At 40.9% G+C, this 27,507-nt stretch overlaps 2 protein-coding genes across 7 annotated transcripts; both read left to right on the top strand.

The window, feature by feature from the left end:
• The first annotated feature begins 233 nt into the window (after nt 1-233).
• Nucleotides 234-9,434, top strand: dnajc4 (DnaJ (Hsp40) homolog, subfamily C, member 4). 5 transcript variants are annotated; one of them, XM_056440121.1, is made up of 8 exons: nt 234-476; nt 5,275-5,340; nt 5,824-5,947; nt 6,121-6,211; nt 6,619-6,800; nt 7,488-7,655; nt 8,102-8,188; nt 8,310-9,434. In XM_056440121.1, the coding sequence occupies exons 1-8, from the start codon at nt 383-385 to the stop codon at nt 8,404-8,406; spliced, it is 909 nt and encodes a 302-aa protein (XP_056296096.1). In that variant the 5' UTR covers nt 234-382; the 3' UTR covers nt 8,407-9,434. The 5 variants fall into 5 exon arrangements, with proteins under 5 accessions (XP_056296096.1, XP_056296097.1, XP_056296099.1 ...); XM_056440122.1 differs by having other exon boundaries at nt 236-476; nt 5,275-5,350; XM_056440124.1 differs by lacking the exon at nt 234-476 and adding an exon at nt 3,723-4,463 and having other exon boundaries at nt 5,275-5,350.
• A 1,551-nt stretch (nt 9,435-10,985) lies between these two features.
• On the top strand, nt 10,986-27,043 carry vegfba (vascular endothelial growth factor Ba). Of its 2 annotated transcripts, XM_056439635.1 has the most exons (8): nt 10,986-12,022; nt 16,242-16,293; nt 16,372-16,568; nt 16,675-16,748; nt 16,843-16,878; nt 19,956-20,039; nt 21,188-21,424; nt 21,934-27,043. In XM_056439635.1, the coding sequence occupies exons 1-8, from the start codon at nt 11,945-11,947 to the stop codon at nt 21,953-21,955; spliced, it is 780 nt and encodes a 259-aa protein (XP_056295610.1). In that variant the 5' UTR covers nt 10,986-11,944; the 3' UTR covers nt 21,956-27,043. The 2 variants fall into 2 exon arrangements, with proteins under 2 accessions (XP_056295610.1, XP_056295608.1); XM_056439633.1 differs by lacking the exon at nt 10,986-12,022 and having other exon boundaries at nt 13,166-16,293.
• The last annotated feature ends 464 nt before the right edge of the window (nt 27,044-27,507 follow it).

Raw genomic sequence — 27,507 nt, 5'->3', positions numbered from 1 at the left:
ATATTCTGTAACTACGCACCATTGTGTTCTAAATCTATTCTGAAATTAGACACATTTGCGCATGAATGTGATTTTCTATATCTTTTATTTTGAAATTTTAAATCAGAACATCCAATATTGGAATAATTACCTTCTTTTATGTATTGTATTCATCATTCATACAATTCGTGATTTTTCATCTCTTCAATTAATTTAATCTATCACTATATCTGTATTTAAAGACGTGTTTCGTCATATCACGTTCACCGGAAGTTCGCTCTTATTTTGAAGACAGTTTTCACACGCTCGTACCGTAATGCCTGGTATATACGTGTACTGAAAAATATCGGGCGGGCTGGCTTGACTGTGTTTTCCGAAGTGGCGGCTGGCTTGACCGCAGTAGATGAGCCAAGTGTTGTTTCTTCCGCTTCTTCAGACAGACGGCAAAATGTGTTCATTATCACCATCCGGTGACCAAGAGGCCAAACCACATACAGGTTGGTTCATAATCACAAATACAGGTGTAACGGATCTCAGTATATGAATTGGCGTGAAGACTTACTGCTGGTGAAACTCCTTTTTTTATTTCTTTAGGTGACAATACATTAATTCAAACTAGTAAACTATCACCAGCATAAGAGCGTTAATTGGCCTCATACGGGTCCATTAAACTATTAAACTTGTTATAAAATGCAACATCCGTAGCCGTACCGTCAAGTACGTATTTTAACATCAAACAAATATGCACTTTATTTTAACCTTTCAAAATAAAAGTCCGATTTGTCTATTAAGAGAGGAAGTGGATTAAAACCTCCATAAATTATTCAAACAATTCAATATAAAAGTCATACATCAAAACCAATAAAGTAAATGCAAAAACAGGCAATCAACTCAAAAAAATAAACCTTCTAATGGGATTATTTACAATAGGTCTGACCCAATTACGAGTATTTTAAAACCCGTAGGCTACATGTGTTTTATTATAGTCAAGACCATACATGTTTTTTTATTGTGGTCAAGATATTATTGTAGTCAAGATATAGCAGTCCGATCAAACAATACAAAATAAAAGTTATACATCAAAATCAATCAGGTAAATGCAAAAACAGGCAATCAACTCAAAACAATAAACCTTCTATGGGGTTATTTACAATAGAGCGTATTCACTCACGTGACCACAACAAACTCTGGCGGCCATGTTGGGGTCCCACCACGGCATTGTTTTGCTTGTTTGTATGCCGCTCTTCCCTTAGAAATGACCATTATATCCTGAAGGAGACACGATTTCAGTTCAAAGCGGTGTGCCTTGTGATTATACTGTGCCTCATTGTTGGATGTGGGACTAATGATTCAGAATATGGGTTTATCAGCTCAACAAGAGGCTATTACTTCAACTTGTCATGCATCTACTTCGGCTTCACTCTGCGTATGAGCGTTAGGACTGTTCTGTTGATACATCGGGTTGTGGGCACGTTTCCATTGACTCTCGTCAATAATCTCTTTTTGCTTTTTTCGCCGAGCGAAAATCAATGTCTTTCACTTGCGCAAAAGGAACTGTGGATGGAAACTTGGGAGGAAGCCATGAACATGGCAACTCCGTCGGGCGATGTCTGCCTTTACTCTGTGATTCATTTCAAGGTAAAATAAAACACTGGCTCCATGGGAACAGCACTCAGCACGGCCACCAAACAGTCACTGCTGGTCCTGAAGGAGCTGGAAGCGGCTTCATCAGACACTCGTCCTGGAGGCGGAGCTGTGCGACGACGGATCATATATGAACCCAGACACGGGGCGCTTGATGTTCCGACATTTGTGGTATTTCCACAACAAGTATAACGCAGAAATAGTTGTTAATGTCCCATGGTCGATAGCGGAAATGAAAACTGTTTTACAGGAATGTGACCGGGCTATGTGCTGGTAACTAGCGAATTATCCACAAAGTGTTGAGCGAGTAAAATCAGGTAAAAAAGCGTTGTGAATATTCAATTCCAACCGCTGAAATCTTTCTTTGGTAATGCAGAAGGACATGAGGTTGCTGGGCTCTCGCATAATCAAACAGCGGACACGATAGCCAGGTCAACTTCTTCTGACATTTAATAAGTGGGACCCCAAGATGCAGTAGGGGCGAGATCCCCCTAGCGACGCTGGCACTCAGTGGCACTTGCCAGTAGTTGCCACAGCTACTCAGTGGCACTTGCCGGCACTTGCCAGCAGTTGCCACAGCTACTCAGTGGCACTTGCCGGCACTTGCCAGCAGTTGCCAGCAGTTGCCAGCAGATGCCACTACTAGTTAAAAAGTGCCACTACTAGTCAAAAAGTGCCAGCAGACGGAGGGTCGGCCGCAGTGACGAGTCTGCGACGATTTAGTGACAAGCTTCACTGAAGTGCCCGGACAGCGGAAGAAATCACTTTCATGATCACAAAATGGAGGAGCTGCGGTTTAGCTAGATAGATAGATAGCTAAAATAGCTAGATACACAGATGGATGTGTGTGTATATATATATAAAAAAGACACTAATTAATATATATATATATATTAATTGTCTTTCTGTCGTGATGATTGTTGTTTGTCATGTCCAAATGTTGCACCTACCGCCAAAAAAAATTCCTCGTTTGTGTAAACATTCCTGGCAATAAAACTGTTTCTGATTCTGATTCTTCTGATTCTGTGATTGGCGGAGTAGAGGGGAGGCGGGGTTAACCTGTCGGAAAACGGAAGTTAAGGGTGGTTGACGGGAACCGTTGTTGTTGACGTTCGAGCTGCTAAACTGAGAGGAGCACGCTGTCTGTGTTGGTGGATGCGAGCACGCTGTCTGTGTTGGTGGATGCCTAATAAAGGGAGGATTAATAACGTCGTCCCGTCTCCGTGTCATCAGTGCCATAACGTCCGAGACGTTACAATATCATGGTATATAAGTGTAATAGGTTACGAAGTGAAACGTAGTAGTAGCAAAACAATATTAAATACAGTACAGCAGTAATGTACAGCACTATCTTATTGCATATTGTAAGTAAGTGTCTACAAAAAGACAATATATATATATATATATCCATCTGTGTATCTAGCTATTTTAGCTATCTATCTATCTATCTAGCTAAACCGCAGCTCCTCCATTCTGTGATCATGAAAGTGATTTATTCCGCTGTCCGGGCACTTCAGTGAAGCTTGTCACTGAGTCGTCGCAGACTCGTCAATGCGCAGACATGCCTCAGACGCGCCTGGCCGACCCTCCGTCCGCTGGCACTTTTTGACTAGTAGTGGCACTTTTTGACTAGCTGTGGCACCTTTTAACTAGTCGTGGCACTTTTTGACTAGCTGCGGCATCTGCTGGCAACTGCTGGCAAGTGTCACTGAGTGCCAGTGCTTAAACTTTAGACTAACAGTGGCATCTCCTCAAAGGAGAATTTCATGGAGGTATAACAGTATGACATGGTAAAAAAATTAATTATATATTTTTTATTATTAAAGAAAGGCGGGTACATTATACATATCATGGTATATAAGTGTTATATATTACGAAGTGAAACGTAGTAGCAAAACAATATTCAATATAGTACAGCAGTATTGTACAGCAATATCGTATTGCATATTGTAAGTAAGTCTAAAAAAATACATTATCTATGCAAGTCTGTGGCAAGTCTGTGGCAGTTGCCAGTGAGTTGTCGGTGCCAGTGATTGCACTCGCCCTCTCTCCCAAGATGGCGCGATTGAGATTCTGACGTCACGTGAATACGCTCTATAGGTCTGACCCAATTACGAGTATTTTAAAAACCGTAGGCTACATGTGTTTTATTATAGTCAAGACCGTACATGTTTTTTTATTGTGGTCAAGATATTATTGTAGTCAAGATATAGCAGTCCGATCAAACAATACAAAATAAAAGTTATACATCAAAATCAATAAGGTAAATGCAAAAACAGGCAATCAACTCAAAACAATAAACCTTCTATGGGGTTATTTACAATAGGAATGACACAATTACGAGTATTTAAAAAAACGTGCATGTGTTTTATTGTGGTCAAGATATAGCAATCCGATCAATAACTCATGTAATTCACCTCTGTAGGTGAATACGGTAACAACAGGGTTAAAACCTGGGAAACGCCTACATGGGGCGTGTTTATTGTTGTGTCAAGCTGCCGAGAACCACCAATAACTTCCGGTCATAACCAAAATAAGATTCCTGACAATTCCTTAGAGACAACCTATGGTTGCAAGTCCCAGTTAAAAGTAAATACTGTTTAGGACATGTTATTCTGACAAGTAAAGTGCAGTTATAGTTCATCCATGTAAATAACACGTAAACATATATCGATATGTGATATAGGCCGTGGCGAGAAAAAAAATAGTTCTTTAGTGGCGAAAATTAGGTTTTATTTTGAAAGGTATATATCCTGTTTCCGACTATATTGTTGCTAGCTTGACGCGGCTGAGTTTATGTAACAGGCCCACAGGACATCTAGTCCTACGCCGTCCTACTGGTATGTCACTCTGCTTTAATAAGTTCCGGCTTCATTGCATTGTGCCATGTGTCTTCTTCATCTTTTAACCGAAACACCACTAAGTTACATCGCTATTAGCAAGCTAACAATAGTACAGCGGACGGACAGCTAACCCGGACTAGCTTTAGCTCTGTTGCTCAGGTAGCGTTAGCGGAACAAAGTGTTCCTACCGGAAAACCCGCAGTACTTATTAATTCAAAGTATTGGTATAAAACTATCTTGGATTGTTTTGGGTCAAAGATACAAGGTTGACAATGTCACAGAGACAGACAATGTGACAGATTGTGTTGTGTTTCAGCAGATGATAACAGGGCTCTCAAGTTTTGAAGACAGGCAAGAGTGGCATTTCCATCAGCATCCCCCGCAGAACGAAATTTTCGGATATTAGTCAGTCGCGCGCAATTCCAGGATGCTTTATTTTCATTGGTTGCTGGATTACGTTTTTTTTTCTGATTGGCTATTGTGTAGCCCATTTCTTTTTTTTGATTGGCTGATAAGTGGCTCCTCACAGCAGAACTCCAGGGGAGCGCTTGATTCCTCCACGGTGAGGGCAGCGCGGCTCATGTTTGCGTGATGCGGCACATTAAAACATTAAATAGCCGAGAGTTTTTTTCAGCGTGAGAAATACGATGTGTGGCGGGAGTGCGTGACGTAAGACCGAAATGCGTGAGTCTCACGCTCAATGCGTGACACTTGAGAGCCCTGTGATAAGAAAAGTCTCAGTGTCGTCTGATTGACTTTAGTCCTCAGAGATATTTACTCACCTCGTCCCGTTGTTGTCTTTACTCAGGTCACGTGTCAACAGATGAGGGCACAGTTGCTGACTTCTTTATTTTCAATGGAAACACACTAAAAGGTAGAAAACCGTAAGTTTCTCTTCATAGAAATTGTAAACTCTTTGTTGTTTTACCTGAACTGGTATCAAATAGTTTTCAACCGTAATACACATAAACATTACTTTTCAATTACATTTGTCATTGATTACATCTTATGTGCGCATTTTATATATTGCTCTTGAGTAAAGGCCAGTTTGTCCATACAATCTATTTAACAGATTTCCATGGTTTGATCTCTTACCACTGGTGATATTAATAAGTTTAGAAAATATGAAAATGATCATGATTCTTTTTAGTCATACTACCTCCAGTGTTGGTTTTGTCCTTAAGAGTTCATTTGACTAAATGTAAACTTTAGATCAATAAATACAAGTCTATGTCTAGAACAGAAGTTGATTTTTTATATACAAAGTGCAACATCTGTATTTGTTATATGCTGTGATGCCTAGGTCTGCCCACTTAGAACTGAATAATTAGTAGAAACATTTAAAATATCTCCACAGGTCCTCTTTGTGGAGCCTCTCACATCTCCATCATGCAGTTGGAGGCTCAGCTGCGTCTTTGTCAGAGTTGTCTTTGGTGCTGCAAGAGCGGGCTGCGTCTGCTCTCCCAGAGCTATGCACAAAGGTAGAGTGTGTGGTTGTGTTTATGTATATGTATGTATGTATATATATATATATATATATATATATATATATACACACACAAATGTATTTGTGTTGAGTCAGATGACTGAACACATCTTAGTTTTTTTTCTCTGCTTCTTTTTGTTGTTTTAAGTTTGCTTTCTCAACCTGCAGAAAAGCTGTGAACTACTATGATCTCCTGGGAGTCAAATCTGACGCCTTGTCGGAGGACATAAAACATGCATTTTTTGACAAATCCAAAAAGGCAAGTTACTCTTTTGTTAACCGGAAAATAAAACGCCACAGGAGGGCAGCCTCTCACAGCTTAGTTTCTCCTGTCAGGGAGCCCACTGTTCCCACAGTGGGCTTCCTGACAGTTTGTTTTCATGTTGTGGCTCCCAGTGTAAATAAGGATGTGCATGTGTATTTACCTTGTGACTTTGGTGTAATTGAGGGGGGAGACAACTCGGCCGTGACAGAGAAAAAGACATGGTTGCATGTATAACCATACATTTGAATGCATCTGTGTAATCGAGAAACATGTATGTGTGTTGATGCATGTACACGTATAGTTATCTCAATTAGCACAAGTCTGCTCCAGAATACATCTTTTGGTGAATGTTTTGTTTTGGTTTAGATCTCATGACTGTAACTGATCCATTCATCATGCAGCTGCACCCAGACAGTGACCCATCCAACCCAGCGCTGCACAGCCTCTTCGTGGAGCTGAACGAGGCCTACAGAGTGCTGAGCAAAGATCGGAGCAGGAAAGAGTATGACTTCAAAATGAGACATCCATACAGTGGTGGCCAGGCCTTCAGATCTACCTCCAGTAACACAAGCTACACAGCCAGGTGAAGATATAATGCCACTGTCAGTTTGTGCTTGCTTATTCATCTTACGTTACCTGACCTTCCTGCTCACTCTGTAACATGTAAGGGGAAAGAGATGATTGGACATGAAGACCTGCAGTTTGATCTTCAACACTGTGGCCTTGCGGGACATTTTTTGTAACCCTCTCATTGGACATGCTGCTTTGGTGAAGCCGTATCTGGAACCTCAGGTGCTGCAGCAAAGCGGAATGAAGAATGAATCTCTGTACCTTCCCAAAGAAGGAAAACTACCTATGCCGTCATGAACCAGACATTTACATTTATATTTCTAGATAATCCTTGATGGAGGCGCTACATAGTTTAAAGGTTATTTTCAATCTCGTGCACAAGTCTAGAAACGGTGCTTTAAACATTGTTTTTGCACGAAGCATAAACCAGTCTTCAGCAGATTGTTTTGGATTGTAGATTTTGTCGTTGTTAAAATAATTTGATATTTGGTCAATCACATGAGATTTAACATCTTAAGTTAGAGAATCCGAACGAGTAACAGTTTTTTCCCCCATCACAATTTGGTGCAAATTTGCTCCTCAATAATCCTAAAGACTGTAACGATTCAGTTGAGACTGTTTTTACCACTTGTACTGTCTGTCACACTTCCTGTTTTTGACGTCGCCCATCCTGATTCTTCTTGAACGACTTCGCCATCAGTGCCGATACCCAGGAGAGCTTTCGTTACTGGGAGCAGTTTCGCCAGTCTCGAGCACAAAAGATGACGTCAGAGGAGTGGCAGAGGAGGAGGAGGACGAACTTTCGCCTGGTGGGCTACTGCTTCATGACCATGGTGCTCGGCATCGGAGCCCACATACTCTTGTTCAGGTACAACACCGGCGCACGATGAACACACTTTTAAAAGGAAACCACAAAGTATTCAAAAGGCGGATGTTAGAAATCCAACAATATCCATACTATACAACCTTGTATCAAACGTCTCACTGCGGTCCATCCATCCTATTTCCTGACATCCCTCACTGCGCTGAGTTTTCTTTGCTGCACGTTCACATCCAGATGAATGGGCTTGTTTGCCGACACATCTCTGTGCCACGTGTGTTAGCACAACCTCACAGCATGTGACCTCGTGTTTGTTTTCACACTCTGTGACACTTTTATTTGTGGGGATTCGCTGCTTTGTGATCTGACGAGCTGTTATAACAGCTGTACAAACTCGTAAAGACAACCGAGCGTGATGAGCGACGAGCTTTTAGGTTGAGCAAAGCTTTTCTGCAAGCGGAGTTCTGACTGAAGTGTTTCTCCGACTCTCTCAGGAAACTGGAAGAAGTTCACAATACCTTCATGGACGAGAAAGATCGAGCCATCGCAGAAATTTACAAAGAATCCAAAGAGCGGGCTAGGTGACTGCACACACTTTTTTTTTTAAAGAAATGTTTCTCTGCTTAATGGCACATTTGGTTTGTAGCAGCACATTTGTTTGGGTTTTGTGAGCGTAATTGTGTCTTCTGTGCTTTTTCTCAGGGCCAACGGATTTAAGAAACAGACCGAAATCCTGCGGCAGAAACATGCAGAGTTTCTGGAGAAATACAACATCCCAAACAACGGAGACGACAAGTAGGAGAGTCTCCATCTGTGCTCTGTGACGATGGAGTTCAAGCTGCCAGCTGGTGGGAGGCGGCAGACTGAACGTGGTACTTGTTTTAGGATTTTAAAGTTTATTTATTTAAACAAAACATTTTGACGTGTTTGTCCTCAGTTGTGATGATGAGGACTTGGAAGACACACAGGACATGGGTGGTATGTGTGAGGGTTTCCTCTGGTCATTGGTTTCTTGGTCTGTTGAACCTTTCACGAACTAGAGAATATTTGAAGTGGTGTGACAGTCTAAATGATCCAGCTACGGTGACCAAGGAGCCACAATGAACACATGTTTAAACTGCCTCTATTGAATTCACAGGGACGGGACCTCTATGGTGCTCGGCCTCACTGCTGCTTGGTGGGGCTCACAGGTAACAGATCTAGTTGATCTAGTCAAGACGAAACACACCAGTCATGCCGATATGTTTCTTTCTGAACGAGACATGTGTTAAATTGAAATTGTATGTTAGTTTGCACACAAGGACGTTTCCGTAATGTCCTCTGAGGTTTGATGAGGCTGTTCGGGGAGATGATGGAGAAGGGTGAAGTGTAACACGTGCAAAGTCACGCTTTTTGGCAATAATAGTTCGTCAAGCAAAAGTGGCTGAAACATGCTTCAATGCCCATTTACTTTTCCAGGTTATGGATCTTGGGACATCGCCATCAAACTCCTTCATTGAGTTGACCCGGTGTGTAACTAGAAATGCAACGCAATGCCTAATAATAATAATACTAATAAAATGTCCTTTGGTTGTTAGAAATGGAGTCAAAGAAGAAGGAGATCAGTATTATGACTTTAAAAGAGTGGCTGAGTAATTTAAATGTCGTCCAACTATTGTGTTAAAATTGACGATGAAAATGTTCACATGAAATTCTATGAAGTACACTGGTTATTTCAGCACTTACCGCCTGTCCTCTCAGTTTTATGATATTAGACATTGTTGCCTTACCTATTCCTTTCAGGGATGTCAGAGGGAAATGATTAAAAGATACACTTTTACTCATCAATGATTACTTCTCTTTGTTTTGTCTCATTCACATGCTTTGGCTCTGGTTTTGTGATACAGAACAGACTGTTTCTGTTCTCATATCAATAAATGTTAGATTATCTTTGGAAAAGGGACAGTAGATGTAAAGTAACCATTACAGCGATATCTTTTGATAGTGACAAAGATTGATTCTGAAGAGCAAGAGCCTCAGACATCCAGATAAAGACAGTCGCCTTTTAATGAGCAACCACACAGACGAGTCTGTAACATTGTAGAAAGATCATATTTAGATAATCATTGATCTGCCCTACGTCAGAATTCACAAGTTTATTTTCCATTATGCTCTTAAAGTGAATCTGAACAGCTCTTCTAGACCTTAAATCTCCCATTTGGAGCTGCGGATTAACTGGTAAACCAATACAGTACACAGCATGTTTATTTGCACATTTACAGTCACATGATTTTGGTTTTGAAACAATGCATAAGAACGTCCTGGGTGCACAACATTTTTTGCGACTGGCTCTTGTCCTGAGACTTTAGCTGTAGATAACACATCCCTGCATATACAGACACCCTCACCCTCGTGTGGCGTGTGAGTGCCCTGTCATAACCCAAACACACTATAAGGACTGAGATTCTGGCATGTCTCACACACGCATGCACACACACGCATGCACACACACACACAACACACACAGGAAAACCAGCTATGAAGACAGCTTTACTTGTCTCTTATCTTCAGTTTAATGAGCTGCAGAGGTAGTGTCAGTTCATGCTCTGAATACAACTGTCAGACATGCATGCCCTCTTATTTATCATTGAGTAAATGGTAGATCGTGATATGGAGTGGAAAATAAATCATTGATAGAAAAGTGACCCTCAGACTTTTACACCACACAGCTTTATTTGATATTCTGTCCCAAAACAAACATTTTCAATGAGTTTTGATTAAATAGGTTGATAGGTGGGTAAACTAAATATTCACTGTGTGCACATTTAGAAAATCAAAATAAAATGCAAGTATAATAGATATCAATATCAAACCATCTTCTGACCTCAAAGGATTGAAATGGTTAATTATTTGATAATTACATATTTTATAATTGCAAAAAAACTTCAGATGCAATTGTTTAATATTAGCTGAATTTATTTGAGAATATTTAATATGTCGGTTTATTTTGTAGAAAACCTTCAGATCACTATGGGAATTAAAAAAACAGTAAATATTCACATTTGGGTACCAGTTCATTTCTGGCATTTTTTCCTTGACAGATGACGGAAACGATCAAATATCAAAAGTTACAGATACATTCTCTGTGAATTGACTCACTGATTATTCGCTATATTGTTTCAGATATTTACCGACCAGAATCATTAGAATATATTGCACACACACAAACAAAAAAATGTGCACAGATAAAACCGAGGACATGACCTCATTTCCCTCAGCGGTAGCTACGGCCCTGTTCCCCACTTTCAAGGGGCCCCTGAAGGCCCCCTGAGCCCCCCCCCCCCCCCCCACTTTGGGACCAGTAGAGACGCTGCACCTGTATTCAGTCTGCCTGTCCCGTTTGGAAAAAGTTGGCAGCGCAATGGTTACGCTGCGTGTATCTCAAGGGCAAAGGAAACGAGGAAACCGATCACAACAAGTAAAGAAGAGGACGCACCACTCCAGACCTCTCTGTCTGTCTGCGGACTACCCTGCTGCTCCGGCTCTGTTGTAGCGGTGCTGCCATGTCAGTGGAGGATATTATACCAGCCATAAGAGGATAACAACAAAAACGGGAAGATCTTATTTTCCGCGCATGAGAGCGACACTGTGGAGCGCCTGACCGAGCCGGGGAGAGGAATATGCGCCACTGTCCAGCGCTGCACGTCGGGGTAAAGCGTTGGGTATTTACCGGATGAATGTCCGAGCGGAATGGTTTGATTTCTTTCAGCCACACAGAGGATTTTATGATCGCATCACGTTTCAGCGGGAATCTGGATGCTGGATGCTCCTAATGTCACGCCACCTCGGACCCCCGCACCGGTTCAAGGGGACCAGGACCAATAGACAGACCGAGAATACATACAAGACATGCAAAGTTCAAACAAGTCTGATTTGGTAAAAATACATTTCATTCTGAATTTTAAGGTTATAGTGCGACCATTAGATGGAGGAGGCATATTTAATTATGACTTGAGATTGGCATATTGTATGTATGTAATTAGTGGAAGAAGGGTTATTCTAATCTGACTAATTGAAATACAAACTATTATTCGAGTTTAGGTTGGGAATAGACTCCTGCTAGTTTGGACCATCATTTGGTCTCAAATGCAACAAGAGAAAGTTCATATTCCAGCTCAGAGGATGCCGTCCTGGGTGTCCTTTCAAGGAAGGGAGCCCGGAGAATGAAGTGAAAGCGGGATTTCTGCGTCTTTAATCGGACACAGCGAAGGAAGGAGACGGCCGGCAAGACACCTTTTTTTCTTTTTTTGGATTGGTCCAAAATATATTTTTTTGCGCTCCCCTTCGACTCCTGCACAATGGGGATTATGCTTCAAGTTATTCTAGGAATGTTTCTATTCCTGCTGCTAACAAGAATACCGACGTCCCATGCCAAGGTATGTATCGGCATCTGACCCTAAAGACTGTCTGAGGTGGTCCGCCTGCCATCAGCTAAATGAGCTGGTGAATCCTCACTGGAATGAATGAATTTAGTCAGGTGGAGAACATGTGGGATTAGTTTGGTGGAAGTTATCCCCCCATAGGTCAATGACATCTGTCACTTCGGTCCAGAGAATGGTGTATTTACTTTAAAGTGACATTGTGCTATTGTCTTCTCTACATCACCATTCAGTGCCAGGCATGTTCTTGTGAGTCAACCGAAACAAAGAGTGTATACACTGTAATACATTATTTCCCAAAGCTTTGTAGATCAGTATGCCATTCAAAAGAACAACTTTTGGGTTGCCAGATTGTAAAAAATCCTCCTGCAGCATGGCATTTGACTTATAGTTGGCTTAATAAATCAGAAAGGCAGGGCATCAGTACAGACATTCATTGATTAACAATGGTGTTACTGAATGGATTATTTAGTAGGTTATATATTAAAGGAATAGTTTGACATTTAGGGAAATGTGTTTTTTGGCGCCGTTCTTACCGGGAGTTTAAACCACGTTATCTTAGTTCAGAATAAAGACTGAATGCGGGAAAACATTGCCTGCTGTGTCCAAAGGAAATGTCCAGTACTTTGTTGAAATCTGGGCAAAAAAGGTGTAAAAGCGAAACAAATTGCCAGTAACTTTGCAGAGTCTCCTCTGGTTGCCTAGCAACTAGTTTGGCCAATACATAGTCTGGCTCATTAACGTTTAGTGTGTCACCTAAGGCCCAAACAGAAAGCTGTTGTTTTACGCTTCTTTTTTTTCCTACCAATAAAAACAATAACATATATGTTAAACGGTGAGCTTTAGACGCGCTTGTAGGCTTTAGCAGTTGGACTTGCCTGTTGTCATTGAGCTAAACTAACTGGGCGTGGCCTCATGTTGGACCGGCATAAGAGGGATGTTGATCAATTCAATTCAATTCAGTTTATTTTGTATAGCCCAATATCACAAATTACAAATTTGCCTCGAAGCGCTTTACAATCTGTACACATACGACATCCCTGTCCCAGGACCTCACATCGGACCAGGAACAACTCCCAAGAAATAGAAAAAAACCTTTCACAGGAAAAAAGGGAAGACACCTTCAGGTGAGCAGCAGAGGAGGATCCCTCTCCCCGGGTGGACAGAAGCAATAGATGTCATGTTTACAGAAGGAAGCATTAAAGCATGACAGAGATATATTATTCACACATTCAATGAGTATGACAGTGTATGAATAGTTTGTAGTAGGCATGGACCACGATCCAGACCTGCATGATCCATCAGGCAGATGGAGGTAGAGAGGAGGAGTGGGCGGAGCACATCAGCAGGGCCATGGCATCAGACCCAGCCTGGTCCAATGTACCCTATGAGACGTGATCATATCTAATATCAATCTGCTCATCTAACTCTAGTAGTTCATCTATGATATCGATCTGCTCATCTCACTCTGGTAGATCGTATCTATGATATCGATCTGCTCAACTCACTCTGGTAGATCATATCTATGATATCGATCTGCTCATCTTACTCTGGGTAAAAAAGCCAAAAGTGAACTTTGTGTACTTCCCAAACTGTCTTCCTAATGATCTTCAGAGCTAACATCCAACAAAAAAAAAGGCTGAGCAAATGTTATCTTGGCAACCAAAAAGTCTTAATGGTTTATAACTGATCTATAGAGCATTAGTACACTTGTTATTAAACATCAACAACGATTTGGGGCTGCCACCCATCATTATTTTCATTATAAATTATTTGAGGCAGGTCATTTTCTCCAAATTGACTGATTGATTATAGAACTTACATTCAAGGCGTCTCATTAAACAATGGTACCAATAATGCCATATGGATTTAACGTTTCGCTCGGTATTATTAAAAAAGAGGGTGGATATCATTCATTTGAGTTATTATTGATAAGAAATGTTCATATCCTGACATTTTCCTCACACATCAACAGGCCCGCATATATGGAGAGACCTGCTAATTCTTTATTTATGTCTGGAGGCTTGTATCAGGAACAGGCAGTGCTCTGCAGCAGTGTGAGAGCCAGCCCAGACTTAGAGCTGCAGTCTATGTTTTAGTAATGTATCATCCTAGACGCTACATGACACACAGCAGTATGACTCTTCACCTGCTCACAGCCGCCGTCTCTCACCCGAGGCGCTCTGCTTTCATGCTGTCTGCTTTACTGACAGATACTGGAGAAAAGGGGGTCATCCTTACTTCTGTAGAGATGAGGTGGTGTGTAGCTGTAGGACACACACACTCTTGTCCCTGATGTACAGTATGGTCTGGGAGTCGTTGGGAGTTAGACGTGTTAGACAATAGACAGCCAGCAAACCAGTGCAGATGTCACTGGGTTGGCACTCAGGAGTGTGTGAGTGTGTGGTTGTGTGTGTGTGAATGTTTATATGTGTGGCTGCCAAAAGAAGGTCATCTTATCCCCATCTTAAAGAATGATAGAAAACACACACTTACTTAAGATCACATCCTACCAATCACAAAATGGCCTCAGTCCCAGTTTAACTCAGAATTAATGTGGGCCAAACCAGTGTGTGTGTGTGTGTGTGTATCTGTGTGTGTGGGAGTGTGTGGGTACAAGGGGGTGGTACAGTTGAAGGGGGGCAACTGGACAAAGTCTACATTCCCTTACATGTGGCCTTGGTCTTCACACACACAGTGTGTGTGTGTCACACACATAGGTCCACACAGTGCGTGTGTTTTAGAGAGCCATTAAAAATAGTGTCTCTTTCACATTCAAGTAAAAGTACAAAAATAGGTTTTATCAGATAAATTTACGCTATAAGCTCACACAAGTGAAAGTACTTATACCGTAAAATGCCTCTTTTGACAATGTGACAGCATTTTCGGGCCCCTCCAAAAGGTCATAGGATACATGTGAGGGGTCATGAGATGACGAATGGGAGAGGACTAAACTAATATCAAACTAAGTTCTGCAGTACAAATCTGTTTTCACTTTTGGACTTTTCGAGAATATTTTGCTGTTATATGTGAAATTTGGGCCTCAAACAGTTATTCAATGAGAAGTTTGTAGGGTAAAGCGTATTTTGGGTGGAACTGCTCAACTCATTGACTTATGTAATTATACTGTTTAAAAAAAGTTATCATATGATTTGAATTCAATATGATTTATTATTAATCTGCAAATTAAATTGTAACGATAGCAGTAAGATGCATAGAGTGGAGTAATAATATTTGCCATTGAAATGTAGAGTTGAATTATATAGTAACTCAAAATTGTACATGCTTATTTTCCCTCCCACAGTTGTTGCATGTGAGCAAGTTTAACAGCAGTAAATAGTATTATATATCGGCTTGATATTACTGTCAGATCAAACACCTACACTCCCGTCAGCTCATTTGATGAAATAATATGAGGCGTCTTGCTTGTCAACTCAAAGCTTCATAGATTGTAGACATTTATTGTTAAGAAAGTGGCAGATACGCTCACTATCTACCACTGCGTGGCTACTGAAAGCGTTTCAAACGCTAGTCAGGTGATAGACTTGAGGGCAAAGGTAATCCAGCAGCACCCTCCCTCATTTTGTTCAGTGAGTACAGTCAAGTTGTTGAAATATGGTTGAATCTTGGTCGGGAGCGTTGACATGTTCAGTTACATAATTGTTTATTTAGCCTTAAAACTACTGTATGGCGGCTCTGACATGTGTATCAAAGTTCAATAATCAGCTTCTTACTTTCCATTTACCACCATACATTATGGAGCCTGTCATATTGAGGTGCCAGGTGGGAAACATTGTGGGAGTCATTAATATGAAATACTTTGATCTGTTAAGCACCAGCGGTCTTTTTACAACAGTGTCAAACAGGATGTGGCAGGAAATACAGTCAGATTACTGTTATATAATAATAAATTCAGAAAAAAATCTTGATTATTGATCAATAACAGCAGATATTCTGTATGTTGTTATATGTATTAAATGTATTTTAAATCTAAAAATGTTTTCTTTTTTTCTTTTTATACAGAAGTACTAGTTGGCCTACTGACTACTGACTACAATTACGTCTAAGTTTTTGTTGGATTGAAATTCAACCACTTGTCATGACTCCAAAGTGCAAAGCTGAATGCTATCTAACAAGTCAACATGACCAGGAAACCCTAAACTTATTGAAACAGTGCTTTTCACATGTGCTCATTATTTCTATTTCCCCCCTCCAGCTTGCTCACTGGCGGCCAGCAGACTCCTCAAAATCCAGGGAAGGTCGAGAAGGTAGGCTGACCCCTGCACCACGTTATGGAGCTGAGAGTGAGAAATAAGACCCTGACTGTATTGATTTATCTCCACCAGTGCGCCGGTGGTTGGAGGTTTATTCGCGCAGCGCCTGTGAGCCTCGGGACACTCTGGTGGAGGTTTGGCGGGAGTTGCCGGCGGAGACGCACCATCTCTTCGTCCCATCCTGTGTGTCGGTGAGGCGATGTGGTGGCTGCTGTGCTGATGAGGCCCTGGAGTGTGTTCCTTCGCTCACACACACACTCACCATGGAAGTAAGCACACACACACACACACACACACAAATCCCTGCTTCAGTGTAGAGGATTAATGTTGGAAACAGTGAGATTATGTTTGAATATGTTTCTGATCTGTGTGCAGCTGATGAGGACCTCCTTCTTGAAACATGAGCTCATGGAGCTGTCGTTCGTCGAGCACAGTCAGTGTGAGTGCAGGTAATAAAACACACAGTCTGTGTTCAGAAATACTTGGTATACCTGTTGTTGATTGCACCTTTATACTGACACATCTTTTTTTATTTGTGAGCAGATTAAAGGAAGAAATCCAGCCAACACCTACAATAAGGTACAATTCATATTGTGTTATATCTTGTGTAGTTAAAATGTCTTCATGAAAAGCTCTTAATTAAATGTATTATTAGTATTGGTATTATTTCCCCTTCCGCTTCCCTTCTTTCCAATTTAATCTCTCCTTGTCTGTTCCTGTTAAATTGTGTGTGAGTGAGCAGCTGTTGTGAAATGTCATGTTCCATCATCTCTAATATGAAGCCATGTTCACTAATGATGCTCTAATATTTCTGATGAGGATGATATCGATAAGGAGATATTCAGAAGATGAAACCCAAGTAGCCATAAGTAGGTTTAATTATGAATAAACATGGTGAATAATCAGCTAGTAGGACAATAATTACAATGTATGCTGTTGATACGCTTTACTGCAGTGGACTGGACTGAAAAGTGTCTTAAATACAGCATCAACAAAGTCAAAAAAACACAACAAACAACTCCATCATCACCCTGAATCTTTATAACAAATTGCATTTGGGTGAGTGATCAATGTTGCGGTTCAGCCAGGACTGACAGCTGTTCACTGTAAAAGGAAAATTTCAGATGGATCCCTGATGTTTGTTTGTGTACCTCATACTGGCAGGTCCAACCACACAATCATATGATTGCATCTTTAATGTTTATGTTCTCCTACTTCCTGTTAGGTTGTGGACATAAATAAAGGATTCCAATGTATGTGTGTGTATACAATCTTATTTCCCCCTGTTCATGAGTCTGTGTGACTGCGCTTGTTCTCTGAATCTCTGCATGTATTTCCATGTGTGTACATTCTCTATGTCTGAGTATAAGTCTGTGTGATAATATTGCTGTGTGTGTGTGTGTGTGTGTGTGTATGTGTGCGCGCGTGTGTGTGCGTGTCCACCAGTGAGTTAGCATCTGTGTGACTCTCCCTGCGTCCCCTGGGATGGCCCGCATCCTGTTGTCACCATAGCGATGATTTTATCTCCCCTGCCATGTGCTCTCTCAGAGTCACACATCAGTGATAGTAAATCAGAACTCCAAAGACAGCAGCAGCAGCACACTCAGTTAATATTGTCAGAGCTAGGCCTATTAATGGACACTGTGCTCGTGATTTAATAAAAGTTTAACATAGTTTATAGCGGATGAGATGAGAGGAAGTTAAACCAGTCATGCCAGAAACCAAAGCAGTGTGTTACAGGGCAGAGCTCATGTGCAGAGGAAGCAAGGCAGGACTCTGTTTAAATTAAACAAAAACTCGTTTTTACTGGCACAACAACTCAGGTTGGCACCAGGAACAAAGGCAGACCATCAAGGCAGGTACACAGAGACTAACGCAGACACAACTAAAGACAACAATCCAACAGCACACGGGGGAAAGACTGGGACAATATATGGGGTGGAAAACAGGTGTACGGCATTAGCCAATAACGAGACAAGAGTGGCTGAGGGCAGGTGCAGGGCATGTAACAATCAGAGGAACATGAGTGGCTGAGGGCAGATGAAGGGAATGAAACAATCAAGACACGCTAGGGAAACACAGAACAGGGCGTTACACAGTGAGCAGATGCACTTTGTTGTTGAGGGCACCAGGATGCATTAAAGTCAATCAGATTGTGCTCAATAAAGACAGAGCACTTAATATGATAAGGAAGACAGGGAAATGGACAGAGCATGGTAAACATCAGGCAATGTGGACATAACCCCAAGATGAAACTTGGCAGTAATATGTGTAATGTTTCCAAAGCATTGTCTCCACCTTTTGGGGAGTGTCTCTCTCTCTCTTCTGCTTATTGCCAACACAGACATCATTGCTTTGATTGATTTGTGTTAATGTCATGTGAATATGATATGATATTCCTTTATATATCATAAATATATATTATAATAATAATAATAATATAATATATAATAGACTGCCTTCATTACGTTTTCAGATCTTTTACATGAGTAAAAGTACCAATATTGGTCTGTGAAAATAATCCTTTACAAGTAAAATGCAAAATGTGCCTAAAGTTTCAAATTTTCAAAATGCAGCAGAGAATGTCACTATTTTTGTCTAGTTATTTCTCAAAATTTTATAAAATGATGGATGGTTAGATTTGGTCATATTGAACAATAATTCACATTATTTCGTAACTGGATTGAATTGAAGTAATATGTTTTCTGCAAGATGACTTCTTACTTAAGCTGATGAATAAATGTATTGGAGTAAAAAGTGCAATATTTCGCTCTGAAATGTAGTGGCATTGAAGTAAAGTATAATGAAACTAAAATAGTATAAAGTTAAGTACACGTACCTCAGAACTATATAGAGGTACAACACTAGTTGAGGAAATTAACTTTTCACCATCGTCCTACATATTTTAAATACACATAGTGGTATCAAAAGCATTCAATTATGCTTAATTTGTGATTTTTCTTTTCAACTTATGTCACTGATACTTGCAATAACTTTGAATTATTATTAATGCAAATAAAAAGATATGAGAAAAATATTCAAAACTCACTGTTGAGTAGCTACAACAGAAACTATGTTACTGCATGATCAGATAAATCAAAGTTACAAAATAAAATACTGATACCAGACAAATATCATAAGACACTTTAGGAGTATTTGAATACATATTGTGTCACGGTAATACATTATACACCATAGAACATACAGTATGAGGAGTTTACTTGGACATCTCCACTGTGAGTGTCCTGTTTTGAAAAAAAGATTTATCATGTTTTTTGAAGGCATATATGTTTGGATTAGATCCTTACTTAAAAGCTATGTTTTTTGTGAAAACAAAATTTGGAGATGAAATATATGGGAACTGGGTGTTGTTTGACATTTTTTCAATAACTTAGTGCAGATACGAAACATGACGTTTGGTCCCAACACTAAAATAAAACGGTCTTTTGATCCTTTCCTTTGAGAAATATAAAAACTTTTTCTACAAAACCATTTGCAACACATTGGCTTCATCCGAGGAGGCATTCAATATATTCACTGATTTTAGTTTTGTTGTTGTTGTTGCATTCTACTTACATTCTTTGATCCAAACGTGTCAAACATATAACTACTGACCCATTAATGTGTGAAATATTTGGTTTGTCTGCTATCCCCAGGCACTTTCTGAAGCCAACAAGAACAGACAAGAAAAAAGAGAGAAGGAAGTCCAGGCAGAAGACAAGTGGCACCATCAGAGCTGCGTATGTTGAATATTCAGTACACACATGTATTTTACTATTTTTATATAGCTTTTAATCTCAGTTACAAGCTTTAAATTGAGGTTCTTACTTCAGTTGATTACCATTATGAATATTTGGATGAGAACAAAAACTAAATTATGTGGTCTAAATTAGTACTGAAGTCCTTCAGTACTAATGTAGACCACATAACTTAGTTAGCTTTACAGCCACGGCAGTCAAGGTCTCTCACACACACACACACACACACACACACACACACACACACACACACACACATACAACAAAAACCTTTTACACTGTAATCTTATAGGAACAGGTGAGTTTGAGCTATGAGTGTCTGCTTCTGTTTCTGATTCCCATGATTCAGTCCTGAGCAGCAAAGGATGAAACAGTTCGGTCTCTTTTTCCATCTGCTTCCTCTTCACTTTGCTGTCAGTCATTTCCGGCCCCCGGGGGGCAAGAGGTGACTCGGTTTGGGTGTGATGTCCCTCAGCAACCATCCATCACTCAAAACAGGCTTTATTCAGTCTCTGGCAGGGGTGAAATCTGTGTAATTTGTTCCCAAATGCCACCTCCTCTTTCTATGCCAGCGGCAGGCGTGGTCATCGGGGTCTGGAGAAAGATTGCCCCTCTCTGCTTCATTAAATAACTTCATTAAAGCCGCCGGCCTCCCGGGAAGACTGAGACAGAACCAGCTCCAGTTAATGGACCAACTGATGCAGGCAACTCTCTCAGACTCTGAGAAAAAAAGTACAGAGCGTCGAGAGGAGAAGCTGAAAGCCTCATAGGCAGCTATGTGACTATTGCCATGGTAACAAACAGAAGCACAGAAAGACAAAGAGCAGAACGTTTGTCATCAGCAAAGGAAACAGTATCCCACATTAGTCACACATCTCCCACACACACTACATGTTTGGGGTTTGTGTCAGTCTGGCACTGCATGGTTAAACAAACCGTGGATTTCATTTTTAGCAGCGTGGTGCGAGATCAATAGCGAAATAGCGAAATCTTTTTAGACCCTTATTGATCCTGGAGCGTGGCTGTCAGCGTGTTGCTGTGTGGCTCCTCCACCCATTGTATGGTGAGGTGTACAGACCTTCTTTGTCTAACCACACTGTTCTTACACCCCTCTTCTTCCTTCCATCCAGGACTCATGCTCCCCCAACTCTTCCTCCCCCATCCACCCCTCCTCCTACATCGCCTCATCCTCCATCACACCCGCCCACCAGCCTTACTCCCTCTCCGTCGCCATCTCCGACGTCTCGTTGCCGCCCCTGCAGAGGGAGGAAGTGGGCACTGGATGCGACGTCTTGCCAGTGCCGCTGCACCATCACAGCCGAGAGCTGCAGCCGAAAAGAGCGTACGCTCAACCCTCGCCGCTGTCGGTCAGTTCACGGGCACCAAATACGAACCAAAAAATACCTCAGAACTTTAAAAATTATAATTCTGTGTAATTGTTTTTGAACAATATGTAACTCAAATACAACACACAGGCAGAGAGGTAATGCATAAGGCTGTCTCTGGTTAAAAATGGTGTGTTTCCGATTCAGGGTGTCCTTCTCGTGCTCTTTAACCCATAATCCATTCTCTAGACAGATTATGCGAGTTGGACAGTTGATCAGATGTTTCATCTTTTGAGGCAGTGAGAAAGTTTTGTTGGGAGTGGCTGAAACTCAAATTGTAGAGTGGGTTGACTATTAGTTGTAGCGTTGGTGCTGATTCCACAGTATCTGGACCTTACATTGCACCCAGAGTGAGCATATTTAATTAATAAAATGTCTGCCGTTTGGACAATAACGTCAGGAAAAAGTAAATGCATGTGTGAATCAGCATTGAAACCTGTCTAAAACAATTTAATCTAAAACCTTCTTCTCTTTAATGTTTACTGTTCCAGGTGTGATGCCATGAGGACTTGATGTGTCTGCTCACTTTCTTTTCACCTCCTTCTTTCCACCCACCCCTGTTGATTCATTGCCCGCTCTATGCATCAGCGCCATGGAGCATACAGACGCTTGGACATCCAGAAACCTCAGACTGAAGGATATATTAACGGAAGCACACACAAGAACCTGTAGCAGTGCTCTTAGTTAAGCAACACGTGCAGCATTATAGCCGGAATATAGATCTACGTATGCATGTGCAGCCAAACATCTTACCACTTCCTCTTCATCTGTGGCAAAGCTTTTGTCAGTCCACATGAACATGCGTGTCCAGACATGTAGAGTCACAGACGCATCCCATGAGTGGAGGGATGAAGTGGCAGCTTAATGGCAACTTTGAGAGACACGGATTTCAGAAGAATTCTGTCTCGGTGGACACAATCACTGGAACTCCTGCTCTACTGTGATTTGGAGGTTCTTTTGCTCTGAACTAATGATACAAGAGAGCAGTGTACACTTGACTGATTATACAAGAACAATGGATAGGACGTCGGTCGGTCTTACGCAAGAGTCCTACGTGTTGACGCTTCAGTGTCAAGGCCAATTTTTTGTGTGGAGGATTTGAAAAGCGACCATAACAGATTATAGATGTGCACGTCCACATTCAGGCATACCAGAAGGACATAGGACATGCACATGAACTGGCACCCCAGTGTGCGTGGGCCTATAGCTGAGCTGAATGCTGGCATGGAGAGTATCTGTGTGGTCTCTACACTGAAAGACCCAGATGGGATATCCCTGCAGCCGTTCTCTCTCATTCAAAGCGTATGACCATGGGCTGGCTCGCCAAGCCGCTTTCCGGCATTTGTTTTATTTGGGTCTTTTGTCTCCATCTTCCCTTGGCTCCTGGATTGAAAGCAGCCGCTTTGCCTCTCTTTGCCTCTCTTTTAGGCAGTGAGGAGAATGATAATAATGAGGCCTGGCGGCTGTCCACTGCTTCACACACACACACACAAACATTCACACTTCTAATTCTGGGAACACAGACAACACTGCAAATGCAGACACACACAGCCTCACTCACTCTGTGCTATAGCAGGCACACATACATTCATATTTACACACACACACACACACACACATATACACACACACAATGTGAAATGAATGCAGGTAGGCACAATGCACGCAATTATCCACATTTTAGTAGTTTATATTTGCAATTTACTGCAAAGTCTTCATTTAATATTGTATTATATGCCTCTGTTTTATATTTTATTTTAATTCTGTCAAGTTGATTGAAAATTCTATATTGTAGAATGTGAGTCTTTGTTTTGTTTGTTCATCTTTAACTGTCTGCATAAAGAGTCACGCTGGGTGGCCTTCTATGTATACAGTCAGCATCTAAACTGATACCCAAATGTATTGAATTCAAACAGACACGGCTCACACAGGCCACAAATGGGAGACTATATACATTATAATGTGTAATTCAAACAATAAGCAGGGCAGTGTTGTCCGCAGCACATAGAAAAGAAGCTAATAGCCGTTCACAGTGCAGTGAATGAACACATGGCTGTTTTTGTTGCATGTGACAGCTGGGATGGAAAGAGTATTATTCATTTGGAACATAACTTGTTTGTATTCTGACCGAATCTCACGGTTTAACTCCATGTTAGCTCATGACTGCTTGGCCGTTGGGTGGGAACCTTGACTTGAATTCAGAAAGGACGAGGTCTTGAGCAGCTTGTCAGTCAGCGTGACGGGCCAGAGCTCAGAGGACCCATTATGACGGGTCATGGAGTTTAAACCCGTCTTTTGACTCTCATTCAGACACTTCGTCAAGTGCATGATTTCCTGAGAGCATTTTGCCAGTGACATCTTATCATTCTGACAAACAGTATATTTGGAATTCCATAATTAATGTCGCTACTCTACCCAGGATGTATACGATCCTGCTGATTAAAACCTGAATCATTTGTGGGTCAGCCTTGAGCTAAAGAACTTTGTTTCGGTGGCTGGTGTGATAAACTCTGTATTTATACTCCTGAGATTAGATTATTTTTCCACGCTTGAGTCCATTGTTCAGTGTTTGCTATTCCTGTCAATCAATGCTTCAATCACTACCTCTATATCACAACATATTAATGACCAAGTATTAGAGCCTTGTTGTTACTTTCTCTTGAGTTATTTCAGACCTCTTTTAAGATAAGACATTTTTATATTTACATTTAGCAACAAGCACAGTTTAATGTAGATATGTGGAGCTGCAGCAGATATGTAGTGATAATTACTGGTTTAGAGGAACCTATAGGAGTTTTGTGTGTCCGTCTTAATAATCAGATGTGAAGCATTTTTCATATGAGGAGAACTGAACTGGTCCTCTGAGTACAGACCAGACACTGTGTGATAATGTGGAACAGGAGAAGGTCCCCCAAAGTGTTTGTTGCCTCAAACTACTGGTGATGTTGAAGTCTTGGCTTTAAATGAGATGTTTGCCATTTTGGGACATACACTCATTCCCTTTCTTGCTTTGAGTTAAAAAAGAAGATCGATAGCACACTGACTGCTGCTCCAGCTTCACTAATTTGAAGCTGGAGCATCAATCAGTAAGCTTAGCTTAGCATAAAGACTGGAAAGAGGGGGAAACAGCTAGCCTTAATTATTTGCCAATTTTCTAGCCTTCATTTTTTGTATAATGTTGCGTTTTGTGGACAAATGTTTTGGGGAATCTAAGAGTCCCTGCACCTCAGTATAGATTGCACTGTGTTTCAGACTGTAAAGTACACACTTTACATTAGTCCACTGATAAAAACATCACCTAAAGGAGCAAATGGACTCAGAATGAAAAGTTCTGCTCACACAGATATGTACGACATATCAAAGACATTCCACCTAAAAGAGTTGTGGCGCTGAGATCTCTTTTTTAGGCACTCTGGGGCTCCAGTGTTTATTTCTTGTTACCAAATTCTTTTATTTCAAAGTACAAATTCTGAACAATAAGAGCAACAACAGCAAATTGCCTTCAGAACCGTACTGGGAGACCAGGCTTCCCAGGACCATTTGCTGCAGGTTGTCTCCTTTCTCTCCACCCTCAGCTATCAAAGAAAAAACATGCCCCCAAAACACTATCTTCAAAAAAGAAAGCATTCGTATCTGCTATTGCCGCCCATCCTTTCAACGTCACAACTCTTTAAGATGTACAACTTGGACATATTAATATCCTATTCAAACGTCCTGATCCTGTGTCAGTATCAAACATCAGTGTGCTTTGTATCTGCACAGTCTACATTGTACTGTAAAGGTAGCCCTGTTCTAGCCTCCAGTGTCTTAGCCTATAGAGACCACTCACTAAACTATATCATATTTTATAATCTCTAACCTGACCTTGTGTATGACGTCGTGCATACTTTAGAGATGTATTTGTCACTTCATTTTAGCTAAACCTTGCAATGAATCTCTTCGCTGCCAATACGTTGTACTACTGTAGCCTATGTATAAAGAAAACACTCTTTTTTTGCTGCTACACCATTTGTGCCCTTTTATGATGTCTTTGTAGAAAACAATGCAGTCTTATGTTGTATTAGTATATAAATGCCAATTAATTGATTCAATGTCCACATGGAAGTCTATACTAAATCGTCAAATATATTGAAAATGATACCAGGATACAACCGTGATGTTACATATATTATTAAAGGAAATGTCATATTTTTCATATAAAACTCTTGCTTTCTTCCTGTCACTGTTTATCCTCTCTAACGTCCGTCTGCTCTGACGTCATCTCCCCCATCTCTTTGTTTTAATCTCTCCTTTGACGATAATGAAAGGTAAACAGACACTTTTGATTACAGTGACACCCTGGGAGTTGGGTACGGATAAAGTGCGTGTGTGATGTGTCGTGGTGTTATGAGACATAATATTGCTCCCTCTCCTCCTCTCGTTTATACTGCTGAGTCAGAAGCTGGTCTAGTACAAAGGTGTGCAGCCACACACAAAAGTTCATTTACTCAAGGGCAGTTATGAGTCACTTCAACTTACTCAATACTTCTACTCCACTTCATTTCAGAGCCAAATGTTGGACTTTTTATTTATTTGAGACAGTTATCTAACATATCATGTTTTAACATTTGCAAGGGTCATTCTGCTGTGTCAAGATTATAACAAAAACAAGTTTTTATTTATTTTTACATTATAGGGTTACTTACTGATTTTTAAATAACCATATTCATCTTTTACAGATGAAAACTTAAGTTTATAAGCACTAATTGCTTAGTTATTGCACTCAGGGGTTTTGCCGCTGTATGCCGGTATGACCAATAGGTTATGGCGCTAATGAGCAACTTTAGAAAAACTGCTATTTATGTGGAACTGAGTTGCTTCACTCTCTACTTTTGCTATTATGACCTGATTGTCAGCAGTTACCCAAAATTACCAGTTGTGGCCATAATAGTTGCTGTTCAACTAAAGTTTCAGTGTGGTTTGTGTTTCTGTGAGAGATGGGGAGATAAAGATTGTGTCTGTGTACTCTCTTCTTTGCTATTGCTGGCACTTTATATCTTCTTGGCATGGATTGTGATAGATGTGACGATGATGACGATGTTGATGAGGATAATGATGATGAAAGTGGCTGGCAAATTTGATGTTTGTTCCCAAATTATCATCTCACATTACAGAGCAGACTTTAGACCAAAGGACGGGTGATATGTTAATGACTATGCTCATTTGTATGAGCTATAAATTGATACGCTTCCATGACAATATTATTGTGTTATAATGATTGATGGCGTTCATATTAGCCGAATTTGGCCATCGTGACTCTACAGTGTGAAGAAGAGAAGAGAGGATGAAAGAGGAGAGGAGAGGAAAGAGAAGCTAATTGCTGCTGCCAACCTATCTGTCTGGAAGGGCATTCTGCCAGTACTAAATATAGCTGCAAGATTAGGGAGACAGAGAGAGGGAGAAAGAGAAAAGGGCATAGTGAGTCATCCATCACGATACAGAAAAGATGCTTTTACTCCAAAATCAGCTTTTTAAAGCTATGTGCATGTCAGAAACCCCCAAAGATATGTAATTGTACGGATGAATAAAAATGGAGAGGCAGAAGCGCTGCACAGAATTTCATTTGGGTCTTATTCATCATTACGTTCTCATACATTTCATGCATTCATTTAGCTTGTGTACTGTATATTCAACCAATAAGCTCACATGTCTGCCTCCCTCCATCCCTACGCCCTCACACTTCATCCATCTCCCTCCGCACCTCTCGGTCTTTGCACTTGTGTCAGGACTTCCTGTATTTTTCCACCATGTTCTCTTTGCGTTCAGAGCCATGTTGTTCTAATAACTTGCTACGCAGTCCTCCCTGCTTTTGTAGCAGCAGCTGTGTTGAAGCAGGTACTGGACGCTATCTGGCCTGCAAGTGTGTTTTTTTAGATGATATCAGCACCCCTGTGTGTGTGGGGGGAGGGGGGGGGGAGTGAGAGAGACAGAGATAAAAGACTGAGTTTAATATGTGCATTGCAAAGACGACTCACGTGTGTTCGTTGGTTTCTGTTAAACTGACAGGAAAGCGAATGTTTTCTAGG

The sequence above is a fragment of the Pseudoliparis swirei genome, chromosome 19 (assembly GCF_029220125.1).
Source record: "Pseudoliparis swirei isolate HS2019 ecotype Mariana Trench chromosome 19, NWPU_hadal_v1, whole genome shotgun sequence".
Taxonomy (NCBI): domain Eukaryota; kingdom Metazoa; phylum Chordata; class Actinopteri; order Perciformes; family Liparidae; genus Pseudoliparis; species Pseudoliparis swirei.
The sequence above is the reverse complement of the archived record's forward strand: the minus strand, read 5'-3'. Positions and strand labels throughout refer to the sequence as shown.

Coding starts and splice junctions, on each gene's coding strand:
- dnajc4 (XM_056440121.1), top strand. CDS start 383: ATGAGCCAAGTGTTGTTTCTTCCGCTTCTTCAGACAGACGGCAAAATG. Junction 5,341..5,823: donor CAATGGAAACACACTAAAAG/GTAGAAAACCGT, acceptor ATATCTCCACAG/GTCCTCTTTGTGGAGCCTCT. Junction 5,948..6,120: donor TCCCAGAGCTATGCACAAAG/GTAGAGTGTGTG, acceptor CTCAACCTGCAG/AAAAGCTGTGAACTACTATG.
- vegfba (XM_056439633.1), top strand. CDS start 16,125: ATGACTCCAAAGTGCAAAGCTGAATGCTATCTAACAAGTCAACATGAC. Junction 16,569..16,674: donor CACACACACTCACCATGGAA/GTAAGCACACAC, acceptor ATCTGTGTGCAG/CTGATGAGGACCTCCTTCTT. Junction 16,879..19,955: donor CAGCCAACACCTACAATAAG/GTACAATTCATA, acceptor TGCTATCCCCAG/GCACTTTCTGAAGCCAACAA.